Below are 21,923 nucleotides of genomic sequence, written 5' to 3'. Positions count from 1 at the left end.
CATTCACTTGCTAACCACTAATCTTCTAGACCTGCACATTTTGGTGGCACCTAGGTTCACTGGAGATTGAATGAAGGTGGGAGTGCAGCGCCCAGTATAAACTTCCAGAATGTTATTTGGCAAGCATAGACCAGAATAGTTAAAACTTTGCTATCACTTATCTCCTATGCTGACCCTTCCAAGGCCCCAACTTCTTCATTGCTATAAAGTGATGACTAGGTGACTTAATAGCAAAAGTTAAAAGGCTGCTGATACTCTGGCTCTGGTATTTTTATTGAAGTGACCAAATGGAATGTATTGCTGATGTACCTTTTGAGAATTTATTTCAGACATGTCATTTTTCTATTAAACTTTCAACTTCATAGCAGATCATAAAATGCATCTAACTTTTAAAGTGATACTGGCTTAAACATTAGTTCTGCCTTGTGCACATGTCTTCTCTTTTCACTCCAGTTTAAAGGAGTGGCCTATTACTGGATGTGCCAGTCTGATGCTGCTGTTGACTTTACAGACAACCCATGATGCACTTGTGTACACTACATACCTCAACTATGTGCCCAAAAGCACTGGAATAATTACACGAACCAATGCAGTCACCGTTCCCATAGTGTGTCACTACCCTAGGTAAGTAATACTGAGTCACTGCACTGAATTACCATCTCTTGAGCAGACTAAGTGGCTGTCACTCTTGTTGCAGGAAGAGGAATGTCAGTAGCAATGCTATACAGCCCACATGGATCCCATACAATGCAACAAAGACTAGGGAGCAGCACCTAGCCTTCTCTCTCCTCCTCATGAATGGTTGGTATTTAAGCTTAATCATTTCACTGAGTACGCTGAGGCTTTCTAAGGCAATAAATAACAATCAAACTCTTAAAACTAGAAATGTGTTGTTAGAGTTCATGACTTTAATGCTGGCAACCAATTATTTGCCTCAAGTATACTTGAACCAAGCAACACTGTTGGTGTATACTTGGTCAGTCTGACCACCAGGTGTTTTTACTAGTTACTGAAGCTATTAAACACATGTGGTAACTTTAACTATGGAGCTTTTATTGAATTGGTCTTAATGGTGAAACACTTAAGTTGGAGGCTTTCACCAGGCTATTGACTGATTCTTCTCTGCAAGCATTTGGTTTGCAGTTGGAAGCAAGGGCCTACTTAATACAATTGGATGGGTGGACATTTGGAACCTGACTTTCCTGGGGTCCTGCTTTGCTGCTGGATGTGGTGTAGCAGGGCTTCTGGCTGCCAGTCTGCTATGACCATGTTTGATAAGGAATATCTGCATTGCTTCTAGTAGAGTCCAGGAATTTCAATGACTCCTTGCTGTATTTTTTGGGGTTGGCTGATTAGCTGAAGATGGTTTAAAATTTAAAGTGCTGTTAGGATAAGCTGGCATTTGTGGGTCCCACTTTCACCAGGCTCTACTTTACATTGGAGACAAAACTGGTGCTGATTTCTAACGTATCGAGGGTGTTAAATGCAAGAAGTGCCTGCACTTTAAAATTTTGGGAGGGTATGTGGAGATCGGCAGAACCAGATTCTAGTGCTTGCCACAATGCTGCCACTGCCCCAGTCTGGGAATGGTGGGGTGGGGGCTGGGTTTCTGCTCCATCTCTTAGTACAAGATGTGTGGTAAGGAGACTCTAGAATTCAATATACTGCAGCTTTGTTTACCATGTTCTTGGTGTGCATTTCCACAATTAACCCTAGCCCTCTGGTACTTGGTTCAAATGTTTTTTTGGATGCCCCACAGTGGGTTTAAGGAGTGGTTTGACCATTGTGGAACCTAAACCAATACTAGCAACTGGAACCGAATGATCTCCAATCTTCACTGAGGCACAAGCCAATTGTAGCAATACAAGCAGAGATGGGCTAGTATAGTGGTTCAACCTTGAACCTTGGTTTGTGGCTCAGTACCACACCAAAAGATACATCGAGTGAGCTGTTGGAATAGTCCAAAGTTTTCTTTGTAGGAAATATCTTTTCCCACAGAAACTCTGGGGTGAAAAAGCCTTCAAATTGTATGTAAATGAGAAATCGATTGGGTTATTAATTCAATCTAATGGATGGATAATGAATCCTGACTAAAACTGCAGCTATTTAATGTGTTTTGACTGTGGCTTCCTGTTGCTGCATAAATGTTCAGTTCAGGTAGGGCCAGTGAATGTTCTATTCCTTTGAGTTCCATATTAAATTGTGTAAATCTACTAAAGATGCTGATGGTAATCTGGTTTCTGACCCTGCCAAAATATTGAAATGGCCCTTTTCAAAGGCACAAATGACTGTGACTGTTAAACTATCCCTCCTCATCCTAGCCTTCATGGTTGATCACACCATTCTCCTGTCATCTTGGGACTGCCCTTAGCTGGTTCAATTCTTACCTAGTAGCCAGAGAATTGCCTTAAATGGCTTCTCTTCCTGCTCCTGCATGTTACTTCTGGAATTCCTAAAGGTGTAGGTGGAACAGTGGGGGGAGGGGAATAGTAAATTGATTGTGAAATGTCATAGAAACAAATAGGAGCAGGAGTAGGCCATTCAGCCCCTTGAGCCTGCTCTGCCATTCAATGAGATCATGGCTGATCATCCAAACTCAGTACCCTGTCCCTGCCTTCTCCCCAGATCCCTTTAGCCTTAATAAATATATCTAACTCCTTCTTGAATATATTTAATGAATTGGCCTCAACTGCCTTTGTGGTAGAGAATTCCACAGGTTCACCACTCTGGGTGAAGAAATTCCTCCTCATCTCAGTCCTAAATGGCTTACCCCTTTATCCTTAGACTGTGACCCCTGGTTCTGGACTCCCCTGCCATCGGGAACATCCTTCCTGCATCTAGTCTATCTAGTCCTGTTAGTATTATAAGTTTCAATGAGATCCCCTCTCATTCTTCTAAATTCCAGTGAGTATAAGCCCAATCGACCCAATCTCTCATGTCATTCCTGCCATCCCAGGCATCAGTCTGGTGAATCTTCATTGCACTTCCTCTGTGGCAAGAACATCCTTCCTCCGATAAGGTGACCAAAACTACACACAATACTCACAATACTCAAGATGTGGTCTCACCAAGGCCCTGTACAACTGCAGCAAGACATCCTTGTTCCTGTAGTTGAATCCTCTCACTACAAAAGCCAACATACCATTTGCTGCCTTAACCGCCTGCTGCACCTGCATGCTTACCTTCAGCGACTGGTGCACAAGGACACCCAGGTCTCGTTGCACTTCCCCCTTCTCCCAATCTATTGCTGTTCAGATAATCTGCCTTCCTGTTTTTGCCACAAGTGGCTAACCTTGCATTTATCCACATTATACTGCATCTGCCCAATCACCCAACCTGTCCAAATCATACTGGAGTTTCTCGGCGGCATCCTCACAGCACACACGCCCACCCAGCTTTGTCGTCTGCAAACTTGGAGATATTACATCTACTTCCCTTGTCTGATCATCATTAATATATATTATGAATAGCTGGGGTCCTAGCACTGATCCCTGCAGTACCCCACTAGTCACTGCCTGCCACTCGGAAAAAGAGCCGTTTATTCCAACTCTTTGCTTCCCGTCAGCCAACCAGTTCTCTATCCAAGTCAGTACCTTGCCCCCCCTAATCCTATGTGCTTTAACTTTACATGCTAATCTCTTATGCGGGACCTTATCGAAAGTCTTCTGAAAATCCAAATACACCACATCCGCTGGTTCTCCCTTATCTATTCTACCAGTTACATCCTCAAAATTCCAGTAGATTAGTCAAGCATGATTTACCTTTTGTAAATCCATGTTGACTTTGTCTGATCTGTCACTGTTTTCCAAGTGCTCTGCTATTACATCTTTTATAATGGACTATAGCATTTCCTGTTTTCTCTCTACCACCTTTTTTTGAATAGTCATCTTTCTTAGGCAGTCCCTCAGAACCAAGGATGACTTGCTTCCATATTAAAAATGAGTTTGCAGGTGACTGAGTCCACAATGTGGGACCTACAGTCTCTGTCACAGGTGGGGCAGACAGTGGTTGAAGGGGTGGGGTGGGGTGCTTGGGTTGACTTGCGCTGCCTGCGCTTGGCTTTCGCTTGCTCCCGGCAAAGAGACTTGGTGTTCGGTGCCTTCCCGGATGCTTCTCCTCCACTTTGTGCAGTCTTGGGCCAGGGATTCCCAGGTGTCAGTGGGGATGTTACACTTTTTCAAGGAGGTTTTGAGGGTGTCCTTGAAGCGTTTCCTCTGCCCACCTGGGGCTCTCTTGGCATGCCGGAGCTTCAAGTAGAGCGCTTGTTTTGGGAGTCTCATATCGGGCATATGGACAATGTGACCGTCCATTTGAGCTGATCGCATGGTCAGAGCTTCGATGCTGGGGATGTTGGCCTGAGCAAGAACACTGATGGTGCGCCTTTCCTGCCAATGGACTTGCAGGATCTTGCAAAGGCAGCGTTAGTGGTACCTCTCCAGTGCTTTCCGGTGCCTGCTGTACATGGTCCATGTCTCTGAGGCATACAGCAGAGCAGGTATCACTGCTGCACTGTAAACCATTAGCTTAGTGCCGGGTTTGAGGTCCTGGTCTTCAAACACTCTCCCTCAGGTGACCGAAGGCTGCACTGGCACACTGAAGGTGGTGTTGGACTTCGTTGTCGACGTCTGCCCTTGTTGACAGTAGGCTCCCGAAGTATGGAAAGTGGTCCACGTTGTCCAAGGCCTTGTTGTGGATTTTGATAATCGTGGGGTTACATTAGCTACCCTCCAATTCCATGGGAACTGTTCCAAAATTCTATAGATTCTGGAAGATGACCAGCAATGCATCTACTATTTCTAGGGCCACTTAAGTACCCTAGGATGTGGATTATCAGGCCCTGGGGATTTATCTGCCTTCAATCCTGTCAATTTCCTGAACACCATTTCCCTACAAATGCTGATTTCATTCAGTTCCTCCCCCTCATTAGACCCTATGTTCCCTGTCATCTTTGGGAGGTTATTTGTGTCCTCCTTTGTGAAATGTCACTTGAGCCTAACTCTATTTACTGGCCAGTAATCTCTGAACTGACTTCACTTTTTAGAGACCTCTGTGGTTCTCTTTTCCATCTTTAAACTTGACTGCAATCTGCCTCTTCCAGAGAAAGGGCTTCACCATGAGAAACCTTCCTCCTTCTCTTTTTTCCCCCCCCCTCCCCTCCCCCCCTCCCAAACCCCATTCTGTTTAAGCCATAGCAACTACATTGTTTAGCTAGGCCTCCTGCTGGATACAATGAATGGAAACTATCCATGCATTACAGGTGCAAACATCTGTTAACAACCCCCTCATTATTTCAAAACTGATTTTAGATAACTCATTTCCCTTGAGCCCAGCAAAATTCCCAGATGGTTCTTTATCCAGCATCTCTAGGTTCTTGCTACCAAGCCAGAAAAGTATGCTGTCACTCAATTATCTGACTTGTATATGGAACCTAGTGTGTAAATTAAACCAGAGATCTTTCCAGAAAATGAGTTAAATTTCAATGTTGCAATCAGTTTCTGTACTGACTTCACTTGCCTTTTCTTCCAGATGACTGGAGTGCAGAACGTAAATCCAAAGTGTATTACTTGGGTGATTTCCTTCACATTGAAGCAGCTGTGGAGAGTGGTAGTATGCCTTTAAGGATTTATATAGACAACTGTGTGGCTACTCCCAGTCCAGATTTGGCTACTGATATTAAATATACAGTCATTGATTCCAATGGGTAAAATCTATAGTATACACAGTATTTACACTCCTGAATTAACCGATTTTAAAAAGTTGCTGTCTACTGTCTAATGTTCAATGCTTCAATACACAGGTGTCTCTTGGACAGTAAAGCAAAGGACTCCTCTGCTTCTTTCCAAATCCCACGGTTGCAGCCAAACAAACTCCAGCTCAAACTGGATGCTTTCAGATTCCACAATGATACAAGAAACCTGGTGGGTGTCCAGTATCCCTTCTGTGTTAACACATTTCCATGAGACCACTCAATGTTTAAGATCTTAATGGTCTACAGTCAATAAATACCTTTTTTTTGCATTTAAAAATCTGAATTGGTAAATTAATGTGACTTTGGTTCTGTGCCCACAAATTTCTTTCAGATCTTCCTTCACTGCCACTTGAAGGTGTCCACAACAGATCAGGCACCCAATGAGTTTAACAAAGCCTGTTCATTTGAAAAGACTTCAGAAAAGTAAGTAATGCCACTAACTAGCTGTCTCAGCACTAACTAGTGCATGCACTCACTAAAATGTATTGTATGAATAGGTGGCGACCAGTTGAAGGAACAGAAGGCATCTGCAGTTGCTGTGAGGGTACTTGTGGCTTTCAGGCAGCTGAAGCACGGGGATGGAGAATTGGATCCAGTAAGTTTATTTGGGTGTTTGAACTTCCTGTTTTATAACTAAACTATAAAGCTAATGGGAGAGTGAATAGCATGTAACAGCCAAAGCTTAGCCCTCTGATCAAATCTTGGAAGATTAGTAGTATTGTAATGTGTGTGAAATTGGTCTTCACCAGTACTGCAAAACCAGCTCAGCCAATTGGGTGTGGTGTAAAATTGATGATTCACTGAACTTGTTTCACACTATTGGCAAAGACCAGTTTCACCCCAATGTCTTCTTGCATACATGGGATTACATGGATATACAGCACAAACAGGCCATTCAGCCCAACCAGTCCATGCCGGTGTTTATGCTCCACTCGAGCCTCCTCCTGTCTTTCCTCATCTAAATCTATCCGCATAACAGTTCTGTGGCTGGCTCTTGTACACCTTCTAGTTAACTAGCTGTTGTACTCTTGGTCTAAAGCTTCTGCAGGATTCCTTGAGGCCCCAGTGTAGGATCAGTCTCCAGGCCTGAAGCTGAGCAGCAGTTTGGCACTACACCTGGCTTGAGGACCCAGAGGAAGGAAGAGCTCAGCCAAGGTCCACTCAAGAAAGTGTTTGCATGATGGATCCTAAGTGACCATTTACACACATGGCTGCCTGAGCAAGATGTCAAGAGTTGGTGCTTTTGGAAGTGGAACATGGGTAGTGGGGGAAGGCAGAACCTAGTGTCTCTGCACATGACTGACTATAATCTCTTTCTAGGATGGGAAAGAGATGTGGTTCTTGGCCCTCTCCTTGTGCAGGATTCTGTGGATGAGAACCCAGTAATGGATTCATCTTTTGATGGCTCCCAGAGTGTGGCTGGCAAGTAAAGTAGGAGCATCTTTCAGAAGGTGAGCAGTTTTTATTTCCCTTTTGACCTACCTGTTAACCCAGGAAACTTTTTTATTTTTTTATTTTTAAAGAATCACTTGCACATTAGTGTTTCAAATTATGGGGCAGCACCCAGATGCAGCTAAGTATTGTAGCTGGCAAATTCACCCTCTGAGGAGGATGCAACTTAATGAAACCTTGTAGTGCTGTGATCTTGGTTTATTGTAATATAGATTTTTAATGGTCTAGATGTTAAGTTCTGTATTACAGCCAGATGAGAAACAGTAACTATTTCCCTTCACCCCCCCCCCCGCCCCTCTACTGAGCCAGTCATTTCTTCCTGTAGGCAGTCTGTTCTAACTTGTACTTTGAGGTTAAGACTAGTCATCTTTCCTAGAACCCTTGCAGAGTGTCTGCTGCTCTGGGTTGGATTTAAATCCTAACTAGATGACTGAACACTGCTACAACACCCATATTCCTTTTTTGGTATATTAACATATTTTCCTCTGCTCATTAGACTCTCGACCTTGTCAAATGGCCAATAATATAAAGACTCTAACCTGCCAGCAAATTGGTTGGTTGAATAGCTGCACACTTGATTTAATCCCTTATCCAGCACAAAACCGTTTGCAAAGAGCTTGTAAACCACAGCTTGCTGTCTAAAGCTCTGACTCCTAAACTACAGGCCATCTGAATGCAAGAACACTAATACTGTGGAAGAATGCTGAAGCATGGTCTGCTCTTTCTCTCTCCCCCCCCCCCCCCCCCCCCCCCCCATTACAGTACCATTAGACAACTTCAGTAGGATCTACAAACTAGTCACTCACTAGACCAAAAGTGGAACTCCATCTTGTCTACAAGGAAACTTCAGAGCAATAAGTTTAAAGTTGTAACATTTGCATATCAAATTATCATTGGCCTGTAGGCATCTGTAAGGAATACCTATTCACATGTGATCACATGCTGAGTTGTCATTGGCCTGCAGGCATCTAAGGGGTCCTAACTCCATCTTGTCCCAACTGTGCTGCATGATTGAATTCACAGACCTGATGCTTCAAAAGAGTTTAAACTGTAATACTCTGTTGTCCTGCAATTTATTATTTTTGTACAAAGTGTGCAAAACAAGACATGGTGTCAGAACAGGGATTTGAAATGGACATCATTGAAGCTCCCTTGCCTCGCATGAATTGGGAATCTTTGAATTTATTTGGAGAATGGTGCAAGTTCAAGCAACATGTGGAGTTAATGTTCTCGGGTCTGTTGAAAAGCAAAGGAGAGGAAGAAAGATGCAGCTACCTACTCCTGTGGATTGGAGAAAAAGGAGACATTTTTAACACATGGTCTCTCACTGCAGATGAAGCAAAGGCACTGGTTATTTTGACCATTTTGAATCGTGATGCCCAAGACAAATACGATATTCGCTAGGTTCAGGAGAAAGTACAAGGAGCTAGTGAGTTGTTTGAACAGTTCGTGACTGAGTTAAAACTGCTGGTAAAAGACTATATATGCAGAAGATAAAGATGGTCAGAGACTGCATCGTGTTTGGAATACATTCAGCTAAAGTGAGAAACTTTTGTATGTTGGGTCTAGGCTAACACTGGACAAAGCTATGAACATAGCTAGATTGCACGAGATAGCCCAAGCACAGTGAAAACCATAACCGGCGCCACGAGCAGCTCGTGTGAACAGTGCATGCAGTTAATAGACACACACCAGAAGAACACGGCCCAGAGAGCGTGTTTCAGAAGAGTTCTAAATGGGTGACACAGACATAACGCTTCCAAAACTGGATATTGTGGAAACAACTGGCATGGAGAAAAAGTACTGCCCTGCCAAAGGAAGACAATGTGGTAAACTGAACCACTGCTAAAATCTGCAGGACTTTTTTGAAAAACAGTACACTGACAGCCAAATGCCAGATAGAGAGCCAAATGCAGAGGAACTGTTTATTGATTGTCACAGAAAAAAGATTTCAGAGACTGAGCAAGCCTTTGCTGATATTGAGATAGGAAAACGGGGCCAAGAGCTAAGTTTAAACTAGACACTGGATCTCGGGTTAATGTAATTCCTGAGTGAGTATCACCGCTTGAAGGATGAGTGAGCTACAGCCCACCTCATGCAGACTGACCGGCTATGGGGGTGAGCAGCTCATTGTAAAAGGCACATGTGTGATGAAATGAAAGTACAAAAAGCAACATGATGTTGGACTTTTACTTTGACACTCGAGCACCTCCAGTGCTAGGTCTAAAGGCATGTTTAGACACATGGACCTCATCAAGCTAGTGCTATCATTGACGGCACCAGTTGAGAAGCAGACAGTCGTGGAGTTTGCTGATGTTTTCAAAGGAATCAGACTGTTCCCAGGTGAATGCACTATTCACCTTGACCCAGCAGCAACCCCTGTGGTTTGCCCACCAAGAAGGATACCCCTTGCTCTACGTGGTCGCCTGAAGGAGGAGCTACAGAGCATGGAGAATACAGAAATCATCGTCCAGGAAACAGAACTGACAGTGGGGCAATGCGTTAGTGGTTGAGAAACCACTTGCAGGCAAGCTCAGTCTGTCGTGACCCCAGAGATTTGAACAAGGCTATTGAGCGCCCTCCCTACCCTCTACCAACGCTAGATGACATCACACCCAAGCTAGTGGGAGCACGTTACTTCAGTGTAATGGACGCACGATCACTGAAGAGTCATCTAAGCTAACAACGTTCAACACCATTTTGGATGCTACTGATTTCTGCGTTTACCATTTGGTCTTATCTCCGCTCAAGATGAATTCCAGCGGAAGATCGACAAAACCTATGAAGGCCTTGACTGAGCAGTCGCAATCGTAGATGACATCCTCATCTATGGCAGGAATAGAGAGGAACATGACAGGAACCTCCGTGCGATGCTACAAAGATCACTAGAGAAAGGTATCCGGCTCAACCCCGAGAAAAGCATAATCGGATCCACTGATATCTGTATTCTGGGCATCGCCTCTCAACTGATGGCATTAAGCCGGATCCAGAGAAAATCTCCGCCATCAAGAAGATGGAGCCGCCAAAGAACAGCAGAGCTAGAGACAGTACTAGGCATGGTTAACTACTTAGCCAAGTTTGCCCCAAGCCTCTCCGAAATCAACGCACCCATGCGTCAGTTGCTCAAACAAGCCAATGAGTTCCTGTGGGACAAACATGACACAGCATTTCAGAAAATGAAAGACCTAATCACCAGAGAACCAGGACCAGTTCTTGCCTACTTCGACCCCAACAAAATTCAGACTACAAGTGGAAGTGTCAAAGTACGGACTAGGCGCAGTACTACTGCAAGAAGGAAAGCATCGGCTACGCTTCCAGATCTCTGTGAAATCAACTATGCTCAAATCGAGAGAGCTATATGCAATCCTGTTTGGATGTAAGCATTTCCACCAGTACGTCTATGGCTGACAAGTCATTGTGGAATCCGACCACAAGCCCCTCGAGTCAATCGTGAGGAAACCACTAGCCGCAGCCCCACCAAGGCTACAGAGAATGATCCTTCAGCTACAAAAGTACGACTTCACAATCATTCACCGTCCAGGCAAAGACATTCCTGTCGCAGACACTTTCCAGAAAGTCTTAGCTACCAGGACAGCAGCCTCGGTGAAGGCATGGCTGTGCAGGTGCACATGGTGTACAACAGCTTACCTGTGACTCAAAACTGAAGGAGATCCGAGCAGGAACGGAGAAAGATGCACAACTTGCACTGCTGAGCAAAGTCATACATGAAGGATGGCCTGAGGAAAGGAGGCAATGCCCTCCGAGCATATCTGAATTCTGGAACCACAGACTGTCACAAATCAACGGAATTGTCTGCCAAGGGGAGAAAATCATCATTCCTACCAGTCTTGGATGTTGACACAAATTAATGCTGGACATATGGGCATGGAAAAATGCAAACCAAGAGCATGTGACATTGTTTTGGCCCAGAATGTGCAAACACATTGAGGACATTGTCGGAAAATGTTCAATGTCTAGAACGCCGCCCACCAAATGTCAGAGCCCATGATACCTCACCATATTCTAGACAGGCCCTGGCAGGTCATGGCAATGGATCTGTTCACATGGAACAATGAGGACTACATAGTGACTGATTACTACAGCAGATTTTTTGAATTGGACAAGCGTCACAGCACATCTGCAGCTGTGATCCACAAGGTCAAGGCAGCCTTTGCCAGGCATGGCAGAGACTAGTCTCAGGCAATGGCCCCAATACAAGAGTTCGAGTCGTTTGCCAAGGCATGGGATTTCACATGTCACATCAAGCCCACATTACCCTCAAAGTAATGGCCTTGCTGAAAACTGTCCAGATTGCAAAAACACTCAGACAAAGCCAAAGCGGACAAGAGACCCCTGCACTCCTCGAGTACCGCAACACTCCGGTTGACAACTTCCAAGTCACCAGCACAGCTGTTGATGAGCTGCAGACTTCGCTCAATCCTTCCAAGCACCAACCAGCAGCTGCAGCCGGAGGTCGTCTGCTGCAAGCAAGTGCATGCAAAACGTGTACAGAGACAGCAACACCAAGAGATACTATGACCGGTCAGCTAGACTACTGCCGCCGTTGTACAATGGAGAATCTGTCAGAATCTAGGAGCAAGACTACTGGAAGGCAGCAGTCGTCATCCAGCCAGCTGTGACACTGAGCGATCGTATCACGTCCGCACCCCAGAAGGACAAGTGTACCGCTGCAATCGCAGGCACCTCCTGAACACCAAGGAACAACACCGTCATTCTGACAAAAGGATCAGTTCAACAGTGATGAACAGAGCAATACACAACACATCATACCTACCTGAACCTGATTTGTTGACCGATTCAGGAGCATGCTCAGTTCCATACCACACAAGGTCGGGACGGGAGGGCAAGCCTAGAGTTATCCTTGACTTGTGAACTGTCAAAAGGGTATAGGCGGATCGCTGCCCTAAAAAAAAAAACCCTGTACATTATTGAAACGTTGATGTTTTCAGCACTAGTTAAATGTTGAGTCTAATGTTTATGCTACTGAGAACATTAGGTAGAAAGGTTTAAAAGTAATGCATACATCCCTTTTCTTTTAAAAGAAAAATGTTAATGGGATGTAACATTTGCATATCATCAAATTCTCATTGGCCCGCAGGCATCTGGAATACCTATTATTCACATGATCACATGCTGAGTTGTCGTTGGCCTGCAGGCATCTGTAAGGGGTCCTAACTCCATCTTGTCCTGACTGCTGCATGATTTGAATTCACAGACCTGATGCTTCATAAGTTTAAACTGTAATACTCCGTTGTCCTGCAATTTATTATTTTTGTACAAAGTATGCAAAACAAGACATGGTGTCTTGTTTAAAGTTGGATTATGTGACCGTGGCCACATATGTTGGCAACTTTTAGATTCAAAGACCAAATGCAGCATGTCAAACAACTTGTCTCTAATGGCATCAAATATTAAACCATTTGGGTGGAGAATCTTGATATTAAGTGCTTCTGCACATCAGGCAAGTATGAAGTCATTCCTATTCAAGCACCACTGCAGGCCAGTCTAAGATATAAATGTCACCAACATGGGGTGGGGCAGCTCCCATCAACTGGCCTAGTTAAACACAAGCAACATTTGCAATTAATGTCTGCCATTTAATGTCTGCCTTTTTGCCCTAGGTAATGACTGCATCATTGTTCATAATGGTGTGAAATCACCAGTAGCTTTAACCTGTACGAGGATTGTTACTAAATCACGCTATAAAATGGGGAAGCTCCACAGCAAGATGGAAACTAGAAGCTGAAGTGGCTCAGCTCAGTGATGTGATGTACAGCTTTCTGACATGTCCTGGTGCCTTGGGCAGTGAATATTCTAATTGAATAAACAAATTATGAAATCTTCCATTTTGTTATCCTAGATGAACTTATTCATTTCAGTTAATCAATTTATATTACATATAAATGCCACCTTACTGGTAATGTAACTGCATGAGCACTTCTGTGGGAAGGGTCCACTGCCAGTGTAGATTGGAGTGGGAAGGGGGGGGTGGTGGTTGTGTCTTGTTTTGATCTGTTGCCTGTAGCCTCTGGTATTTTCTGTAGTCATGGGCTACATTTCACTGATGGTACCTGTGTACTTTCATAGGTCAGGTTCTTCCCCTGTCCCTTCAGGCTTTCGCCTCTCCTAGCAGCAGCTATCTAGCAATGGTGGGTTCTAGTGAGAAGGTGGTGGGTGATTGCTGAATATCTGTCTTGTAGGTGTAGTTCTTTAATATCTCCAATCTCAAGTACAGTAGTGCAGAGGCCTGGATTAATGCTAAAGATGAGTTCAAATCCCACCATGGCAGGCAGGGTATTTAAATTCAGTTATCAGTAATGGTGACCATGATTGTCCTACTAACCCATCTGGTTCACTAATGTCCTTTTTAGGGAAAGAAACCGGTCTGGCCTATGACTCCAGAGCCACAGCAATGTAGTTGACCCTCTGAAATGGCCACTTATACTTTTTTTTGTACTAGTATGATGCAACTAAGAATCAAACTAGATGGACATCTGATTTGCACACAAGTGGCACACCCAGCCCAGTTTCCCCTGCTCAGGGGACTTGTGTCAAAATTTGGAGTAAAGTAACAGCCTGATCATACTTTCAGCCAGCATTCCACACTCCATCCCTGGGTATGTCCTGTCCCAGTAGCAGGATAGAGCCACCAGAAGTGCCAGCACAGTGGTATAGGGAGTGGCCCTGGGAGTCCTCAACATTGACTGACTCCAGAATTCTCATGGCATCAGGTCAAACATTGGCAGGAAACCTCCTGCTGATTACCACCTATTGCCCTCCCTCAGCTGATGAAGCCATACTCCTCCATGTTGAACACCACTTGGAAGAAGCACAGAATGTATTCTGGGTGGGGGACTTCAATGTTAATCACCAAGAGTGGCTCTGTAGCACCACTACACACCAAGCTGGCTGTGTCCTGAAGAACATCAATGCCAGATTGGGCTTGCAGCAGGTGGTGAGAACCACCATGAAGGGGGGGGGGGGGAAACCTACTTGACCATGTCCTCCCCAATCTACCTGTTGCAGATGCATCTGTCCATGATAGTATTGGTAGGAGTGAGCACTACACAGTCCTTGTGCAGAGTCCCATTTTCACAGAGGATGCCCTCCATTGTGTTGTGGTACTACCACTGTGCTAAATGGGATAGATTCAGAACTGATCTAGCAGCTCAATTAGGCATCTATGAGTTGCTGTAGGCCATCAGCAGCAGAATTGTATTCCACCACAATCTGTAATCTCATGGGCTGGCATATCCCTCACTACCATTATCAAGCCAGGGGATAAACCTTAGTTGAATGAGTGGAGGAGGAGCAGCATCAGGTATACCTGAGGCCAACCTGGTGAAGCTACAACACAGGACTACATGCATGCTATAGACAGCTAAGCAATCCCACAATCAACAGATCACATCAAAGCTATGCAGTCATAAATGCTGGTGGACAATTAAACTTGTGCTGCAGAACTAGCTCTGTTTTTAGCCAAGCTGTTCCAGTACAGCTATAACATTGGCATCTATCCAACAAAGTGGAAAGTAGCCCAGGTATGTCCGTTCCCCAAAAAGCAGGACAAATCCAATCCGGCCAATTACCCCCCCATCAGCTTACACTCAATCATCAGCAAAGTGATGGAAGGTGTCATGGACAGTGCTATCAAGTGGCACTTACTCACCAATAACCTGCTCATTGATGCCCAGTTTGGGTTCCACCAGAACCATTTGGCTCCAGACCTCATTACAGCCTTGGTCCAAACATGGACAAAAGAGCTGAGTGACTGTCCTTGACATCAAGGCAGTATTTGACAGTGGGACAATAAGGAGCCTGAGTAAAATTGAAGTAGATGGGAACCAGCGGGAAACCTCCCCACTGGCTGGAGTCATACCTAGTACAAAGGAGGATGGTTGTCATTGTTGGAGACCAATCATCTCAGCCCCAGAATTTTTAAAAATTAATTCACGAAATGTGTGTCGCTGGCAAGTCCAGCATTTATTGTCCAGCATTTATTGCCCATCCCTAGTTGCCCTTGAGAAGGTGGTAGTGAGCCGCCGCCTTGAACCACTGCAGTCCGTGTGGTGAAGGTACTCCCACAGTGCTGTTAGAGAGGGAGTTCCAGGATTTTGACCGTGACAATGAAGGATCAGCGATATACTTCCACGTCTAGATGGTGTGACTCGGAGGGGAACTTGGAGGTGGCGGTGTTCCCATGCGCCTGCAGCCCTGGTCCTTCTAGGTGGTAGAGGTCGTGGGTTTGGTAGGTGCTATTGAAGCCTTGGCGAGTTGCTACAGTGCAATAAGTAACAACAAAAGTGACTGCATAGAAATTTACAGCATGGAAGGAGGTCATTTCGGTCCATCGAGTCTGCGGCGGCCGACAGCTATCCAGCCTAATCTATCCAGTACTTGGTCATTAGCCTTGTAGGTTACGGCACTTCAGGTGCACAACCCGGCACTTTTTAAATGTGGTGAGGGTTTCTGCCTCTACCACCCTTTCAGGCAGTGTTCCAGACCCCCACCACCCTCTGGGTGAAGAAATTTCCCCTCAAATCCCCTCTAAACCTCCTACCAATTACCTTAAATCTATGTTCCCTGATTGTTGACCCCTCTCCTAAGGGAAATAGGTCTTTCCTATCCACTCTATCTAGATCTCTCATAATTTTATACACCTCAATAAGGTCTCTCCTCTGTTCCAAAGAAAACAAACCCAGCCTATCCAATCTTTCCTCGTAGCTAAAATTCTTCAGTCCAGGCAACATCCTCATACATTTCCTCTGTACCCTCACTAGTGCAATCACATCTTTTCCTATAATGCAGTACTCTAGCTGTGGCCTAACTGGTGTTTTAATACAGTTCAAACACTTGTATTCTATGCCTTGGCTAATAAAGGCAAGTATTTCATATGCCGCCTTAACCACCTTATCTACTTGGCCTGCTACCTTCAGGGATCTGTGGACGTGCACGCCAAGGTCCCTCTGATCTTCAGCACTTCTGTGTCCTTCCATTTATTGTGTATTCCCTTGCCTTGTTAACCCTCCCCAAATGCATTACCTCACTTCTCCAGATTGAATTCCATTTGCCACTGTTCTACCTGACCAGTTCATTAATGTCTTCCTGCAGTCTGTCGCTTCTTCATTATCAAGCACAGGGCCAATTTTAGTATCATCTGCAAACTTCTTAATCATACCCTACATTCAAATTGCAATTCAGTGGCTGTGAAGCTTGGGGAGGGGAAAAGGCGCGATATAAAAGCAAGTTTGCTGCTGTGGTTTGCACACTGCAGGCACTCCCATCAATCCTGAATGCATGGAAAGGATTGACAGGCGGGAACGCACGCCAAGCCCGCAGTCACGTGGGCTTGCGGCTGGGTTGCATCAGCCGGCGCGGGACGCTCGGGGGGGCGGAGCCAGACCCTGCATGACTGACAGGCCTTCGGACCAATCAGAGGCCGGAATTTGCGTGACGTGCCACATGTCCAGCCAGTCAGTGCAGTGCGGGGGCGGGAGCTGGACGTTGTGACGGCGCTGGATTCGCTGAGGTAACTCGGAGGGGGTTTGGGAGTCGTTGGTCTGGTACCGGGACTGATTCTAAGGTGTGTTTTATTAATGATGTAGCGGGGCCGTTTCTGGTTCGGGTCGAAGCCTGCGAGCGCAGCCTGGCTCCTGACGTGATCGGCCCGGCTATTGGCTCAATGAAGGGCTGTGGGGCAGGGCTGGCGGTGTGTGTGTAACTGCGGCCAGGGTCGGAGGCCGTAGGCCGTAGGCGCCCCATGGCAGCGCGGCTCAGTGGCTGCACTCTGACCCAGGGGTCGGAGGTTCAAGCCCCGCTCCAGAAACCTGAGCCTATAATCTGGACTCAAACTGACACCCCAGTGCAGGGCTGAGGGAGTGCTGAACTGTCGGAGGAGGTGTTGACTTTCAGATGAGACGCTAAACCGAGATCCAGTCTGCCCTCTCAGGTGGACCTAAAAGATCCCAGGGTGCTATTCCAGGAAGTGCAGGGGAGTTCTGCAAGGTGTCCTGGCCAATGTTTATCCCTCAACCAACATCACTTAAAAACAGATTATCTGGTCACTTACCGCATTACTATTTGTGGGAGCTTTCTGTGCGCAAATTGGCTGCCGCGTTTCCTACATTATACAGTGACTACACTTCAAAAGCACTTAATTGGCTGTAAACCGCTTTGGGACGTGTGATACAAAAGCATGTTCTTTATTTTCAACCCAAGGGTGGAATGCCCTCCCCCGCAAGGAATCTCACGGAAAAAGGGGAGGGGGCGATACTGCGCTATGGAACTGTTTAACCCTAGCGGAGAGCAGTTGACTGCACGGTTGTCTCGAGGTTGATGACACGTCCAAACATTAAAGGGATGATCGATGACATCTTTTCACGGGTCTTGCAATCTGTCATCAGAGTTGGTGTCTCCTGACTTGGCCTTTATCTGTTCTTTTTTCTCCTTTCCTCTGTCATCACCTTTCTGGAAAACAATCCCCTTAAACTGTAGATTTCAATAAAATTTCATCGTATTAAGCTATTAGGATTTTTTTCTGCTTCCAGTGTGCTGTGGAAGCTTGACTATCTGTAAGATTTTTCATGAGAGTCTGGGCTTAGTTTGGTATAAGTCAGTTTTTGATCCAGCAGGGTAAGCTTGGATGTCATGTACCTGTCAGGATTTATTATCCATACAGCTCTGCTATTTAGTCTTGGATCAAGAGGCAGGTCTTCAGGCTTGAGAGAACAGAAGGTTTTTTTCCCCCTCAACAATATCTCAATATTAAAATGGAAAAAGTGGGTTTTATCTGCACAGCCTGGGGACTTGATTAGATAATAATCTAAATAGAGCAAATTGGAGCTTTAAAAAAAAAAATCACTGTCTGGAGACTTTCTGACAATCTGCATTATGTGCTGGGTGAGGGCCTTCCACTGCAGCAGATCATCAGGGTTTCGCTGTACTAACTTTTGGTGAGCAAATTGTTCTTGAACTCGCTGTGCCCTGTCGTGGTACTGGTTTAAATTGTTGCAGTTTTACTTTCAGTTTAGCATTGTTATTCCAGGATGTAAACAATAACTATTGATATTAAACTCTGCTGTCTGTTGTGTCAGAATTGGGCAGTGGCCAGTTTTCTTGCTGTAAGTCGTTCACCAGAGTTTTGGAGCCAGGAAGAGCCGGGACGAGGTTAGGGAAGTATGGTAAGGGGCAGGAGAATTCAAATGTTTCATGTTGCACCATATTAAAGCTGGACAGATTCGCATTTTTTTTCTTAAACTTGCTCTCAGAAATGAAATAATAAGGAGGAAGAGCGATCTCTACAAATCCTGCAGGGTGAAAGGTGAAAACATTCCCTGGGATGAATTTCAGAACGTGTAGAAATGTGTTAAAAGGGTGGTCAAAGATGCAAAAAAAATTCTTACAGTTGTGCTCCAGATAATATTAGAAGCTTGTTTTTGGCTGCCCTTAGCTTGGCTGGTTAATGCAGTGATTAGCTGACTCTTGCAGAGCGATAAAGTCCCAGGTTTGATTCCCAGTCTGTGTTGAGTTAGCTGATCTCGGGCAGGGAAGTACTGGGGTTGCTACATTTTACTCGAGTGCCACTGGGCCAGGCTATATACCTTGGCAAGGATGTCTGCTCCTTATTATAGAACAACCTGCTGGAAAATGTGTTGTGCATGTGTGGATGTTGGGTAAGAACAGATTCAGGTTTGTCTGTGGTTCCCTTTCTTGCCCACTTCCCCCCAGGTTCACTTGCATAGCCTGCGGTCTGGAGGAAGTGCTAGAGGTTGACTAATGCCAGTGGAACTGTAGCTCATCAGGAAGTTACCCACTTGAGAGGAGAATCAATTGGCAGGAAAGGTAGAGGGCAAAAAAAAGCTTCAAAGTAATGCGTTTTAACTCCTACACTCATTTCTTTCAGACCCTGTGGATTGTTTCCAAAATGGATTCCACACTGAGTGCTGGACAGATTCGCCAGAAGTTCATTAATTTCTTCAAACGTTACAGCCATGAGTACGTCCACTCCTCAGCGACTATCCCTCTTGATGACCCCACGCTTCTCTTTGCCAATGCCGGCATGAACCAGGTAAGTCAACAGATTGCCACGGTGCTGTGGAGATCCGCAATCTATGGCCTTGAAATTGAGCTGTGCAAATATATTTGTATGAAATTCCTGTCTGTTAGTTAGCAGAGGCATCAACTTGTAATTAGTTTGTATCTGTTTAGACTATGGCCCAGTTTGCATTTCACCATCAGTTTGGATGAAGAAGATCCTTTAGCCCATTTTATCTCCTCCTAGAATACCAACCCAATCATCTTCCCAGTACAGCATCAAACTGTTTCCATCCTGGATGGTCGCTGACTGGGAGATGGTCTCCGAGTGGACATCAGCTTTGATTGTTACAAAGTTGCATCTGAATTTATTTTAGTTTGTTTTGATAAAGTTGTTAGTGAACACATTCACTTACTGATAATTCCACAACTGTTGTACAATTTATTGTTTTAAAACAAAGAAAACAGTAAACCATCCTGGGTTCATCCTATTCCAAGTACAAAGTCAAGAGCTTTTTGCTTCTTCAGGTAGTATGAGAGATGAGCCTCCTTATTAACCTCCTCTCTGCCATATCCCAAACCGGGCCTCTTCTACGATAGCAAAATACTGCGGATGTTGGAAATCCGAAATAACAACAGAAAATGCTGGAAAAACTCAGCAGGTCAGGCAACATCCGTGGACAGAAATTTGAGTTGACGTTTCGGGTCGAACCCTTCTTCAAAGAAGGGTTCTTTTGAAGAAGGGTTTGACCCGAATCGTCAACTCAAATTTCTGTCCACGGATGTTGCCTGACCTGCTGAGTTTTTCCAGCATTTTCTGTTGTTATTCCGGGCTTCTTCTAGTTATCAACTGGTGCTGTAATATCACAGGCCTTAATCTTTTGCATACAGAGCAGAGAAATAACATATTGGAAAAGGTGTAGAAGGAGTTGGGTAGACTGTGTCACTTCAATAACAAAATCTAGTTTATAACCATATTCCCCGGCAGCGGGAGTCCATGGATGGCGTATGAAAGGCAAAACAAACATTTCAACTTGAGGCAGAAAATGCTGGAAATGCACAACAGGTCAGTCCTGATCTGTAAAGAGAAAAGACGGGTATACATTTCAGGTGTGTACCCTTCATTAGAGCGTTCTGATGAAGGGTATCTACCTGAAAGGTTGTAACCTCGCTCCTCTCTCTACAGGTGCTGACTGACCTACTGTGCACTTCCAGCATTTTCTGTTTATATTTAATTTCTAGCATTGGCAGATGGCGAAGGCCAGGATGGTTGCTCTCGGGTCGGTGATGTTGTGGAAGCAGACGCCAGGTGATGTGCGATAGTGGCGTGGGGTGACTGGATTATTTCCCTCTAACATCTTGTAGGGAATCGCCTAGGCTCACCTTGACGCCTCTCTGATGCTGTGGCTTAAGGCAGTCGGCAACTCACAATGTGGGGAATCCCTGGAGTGTACCCTACTCGTCAGTTTCCACGTACTGGGTCACATTGCTGGACGTCTATCATAATTATGTCTTCCCTAAAATAAAATTGTGGTCTGGTATTCAGTATGAACTTGGTATTAAAATGGTTAATCGTGAACCTTGCTATTGAGTGTAGCCTGTTTGACAAGAAATATTCACCCGGAGCTATAATTATAAAGTGTTGACATATTTCAGCTGCAGTACATCCTTTCTAGAACATGGCTGAGATTGTAGGTTGGTGAAAATTACCCAGCGTTTCAAATGGAACTCTTTCATAAACACAGCACTGAATACAGCTCTACTGTATCCTGAGTGCAGCCCTGAGCATGAACACAGTTATGAAATAGGAGTTTTCAGAGATTTGCCAAATGCATCAGAGGGAACCTGAAATGTGCTGCACCTGTCCAAGCCCAGGAGGACTGGGATTTCCTGTCCTGGACCATTAACACAGCCAGGGCACCCAGGCTTAGGGCCTAGCACTGGGAGAAAGGTCAGGCCTGCAGTTGGATTTTGGACCTCTTTTGAGATCAGGGACTGCTGATGGGGATTGGCAGGCTGAAGATCTCAATGACTTACTGGGGGTGGGAGCGGGTGGGTGGGGAAGGGGCAGTTTAAAAAGGACGAAAAGGCCATTGCTCTTCCTTCAGCCTGCATACAGGACCCCAGTGGACCCTCGGATGGGGACATGCCAGTGCACCATGTTTCACTGGATGTCCCTGTGCTTAGACGCCCAGCTGGAATTGCAATAAGAAAATGAGGAAGGTGCCATGAACTGCCTCTTGCCCCATTTGAATGGGATCGTCGTGCCTGTGCCTATTGTGGATCCCATCTCGGACCCTTTTTCTTGTCCCAGGAAATGGGTGTTCCTTGGGGGCAAAGGTCAGGAAAGTTGGCCCTTGGATGTGATGTGTTGATCAGAAACTGCAGAAGGCTCCTGTACCTCCCTGGGATACTAGGCATTTGAATACTAACTCCTGAATATGGGGTCCTCCCCTGTGGTGGGTGCACAGTTTACCTAGTTTACACCATTGAGCTGGTACGTACTGTATACATGCAGGATTTAAGGAGCATGTAGCATGCATGAGATGCACAAACCCAGCTATGAGTGAATTGTGTGCTTTCACCCTAGTATATAATGTACACAAGTTGCTGAGATAGGCAGGTATGAGTGAAGTGTTTGCTTTGAAGCCTATCCCCTGATTACCTA

General features: G+C 45.2%; 2 protein-coding genes across 4 annotated transcripts in view; both read left to right on the top strand.

Moving 5' to 3' along the window:
- The first annotated feature begins 150 nt into the window (after positions 1-150).
- On the top strand, positions 151-13,066 carry LOC147116216 (zona pellucida sperm-binding protein 3-like). Its single transcript, XM_085990955.1, has 8 exons — positions 151-624; positions 698-801; positions 5,527-5,701; positions 5,798-5,918; positions 6,081-6,172; positions 6,247-6,344; positions 7,070-7,200; positions 12,844-13,066. Exons 1-7 carry the CDS (start codon positions 491-493, stop codon positions 7,177-7,179), a joined length of 834 nt encoding a protein of 277 aa, XP_085847081.1. The 5' UTR covers positions 151-490; the 3' UTR covers positions 7,180-7,200; positions 12,844-13,066.
- Positions 13,067-16,665: 3,599 nt separating this feature from the next.
- The window catches only part of aars1 (alanyl-tRNA synthetase 1), a 61,724-nt gene continuing 56,466 nt past the window's right edge, over positions 16,666-21,923 (top strand). For 2 of the 3 annotated variants that reach the window (XM_085990951.1, XM_085990948.1), the window contains exons 1-2: positions 16,702-16,805; positions 19,125-19,289. In XM_085990951.1, the coding sequence (XP_085847077.1) occupies positions 19,146-19,289 (144 nt within the window). In that variant the 5' untranslated portion in view covers positions 16,702-16,805; positions 19,125-19,145. Of the gene's footprint in view, positions 16,806-19,124; positions 19,290-21,923 lie in introns of all 3 variants that reach the window. The other variant, XM_085990949.1, reaches the window with a different exon arrangement.

The sequence above is a fragment of the Somniosus microcephalus genome, chromosome 6, assembly GCF_052327205.1.
Source record: "Somniosus microcephalus isolate GS21.2 chromosome 6, FLI_Smic_1.0, whole genome shotgun sequence".
NCBI classification, from domain to species: Eukaryota; Metazoa; Chordata; class Chondrichthyes; order Squaliformes; family Somniosidae; genus Somniosus; species Somniosus microcephalus.
Note: the sequence above shows the minus strand (reverse complement) of the source record. Positions and strands in the feature narration are given on the sequence as shown.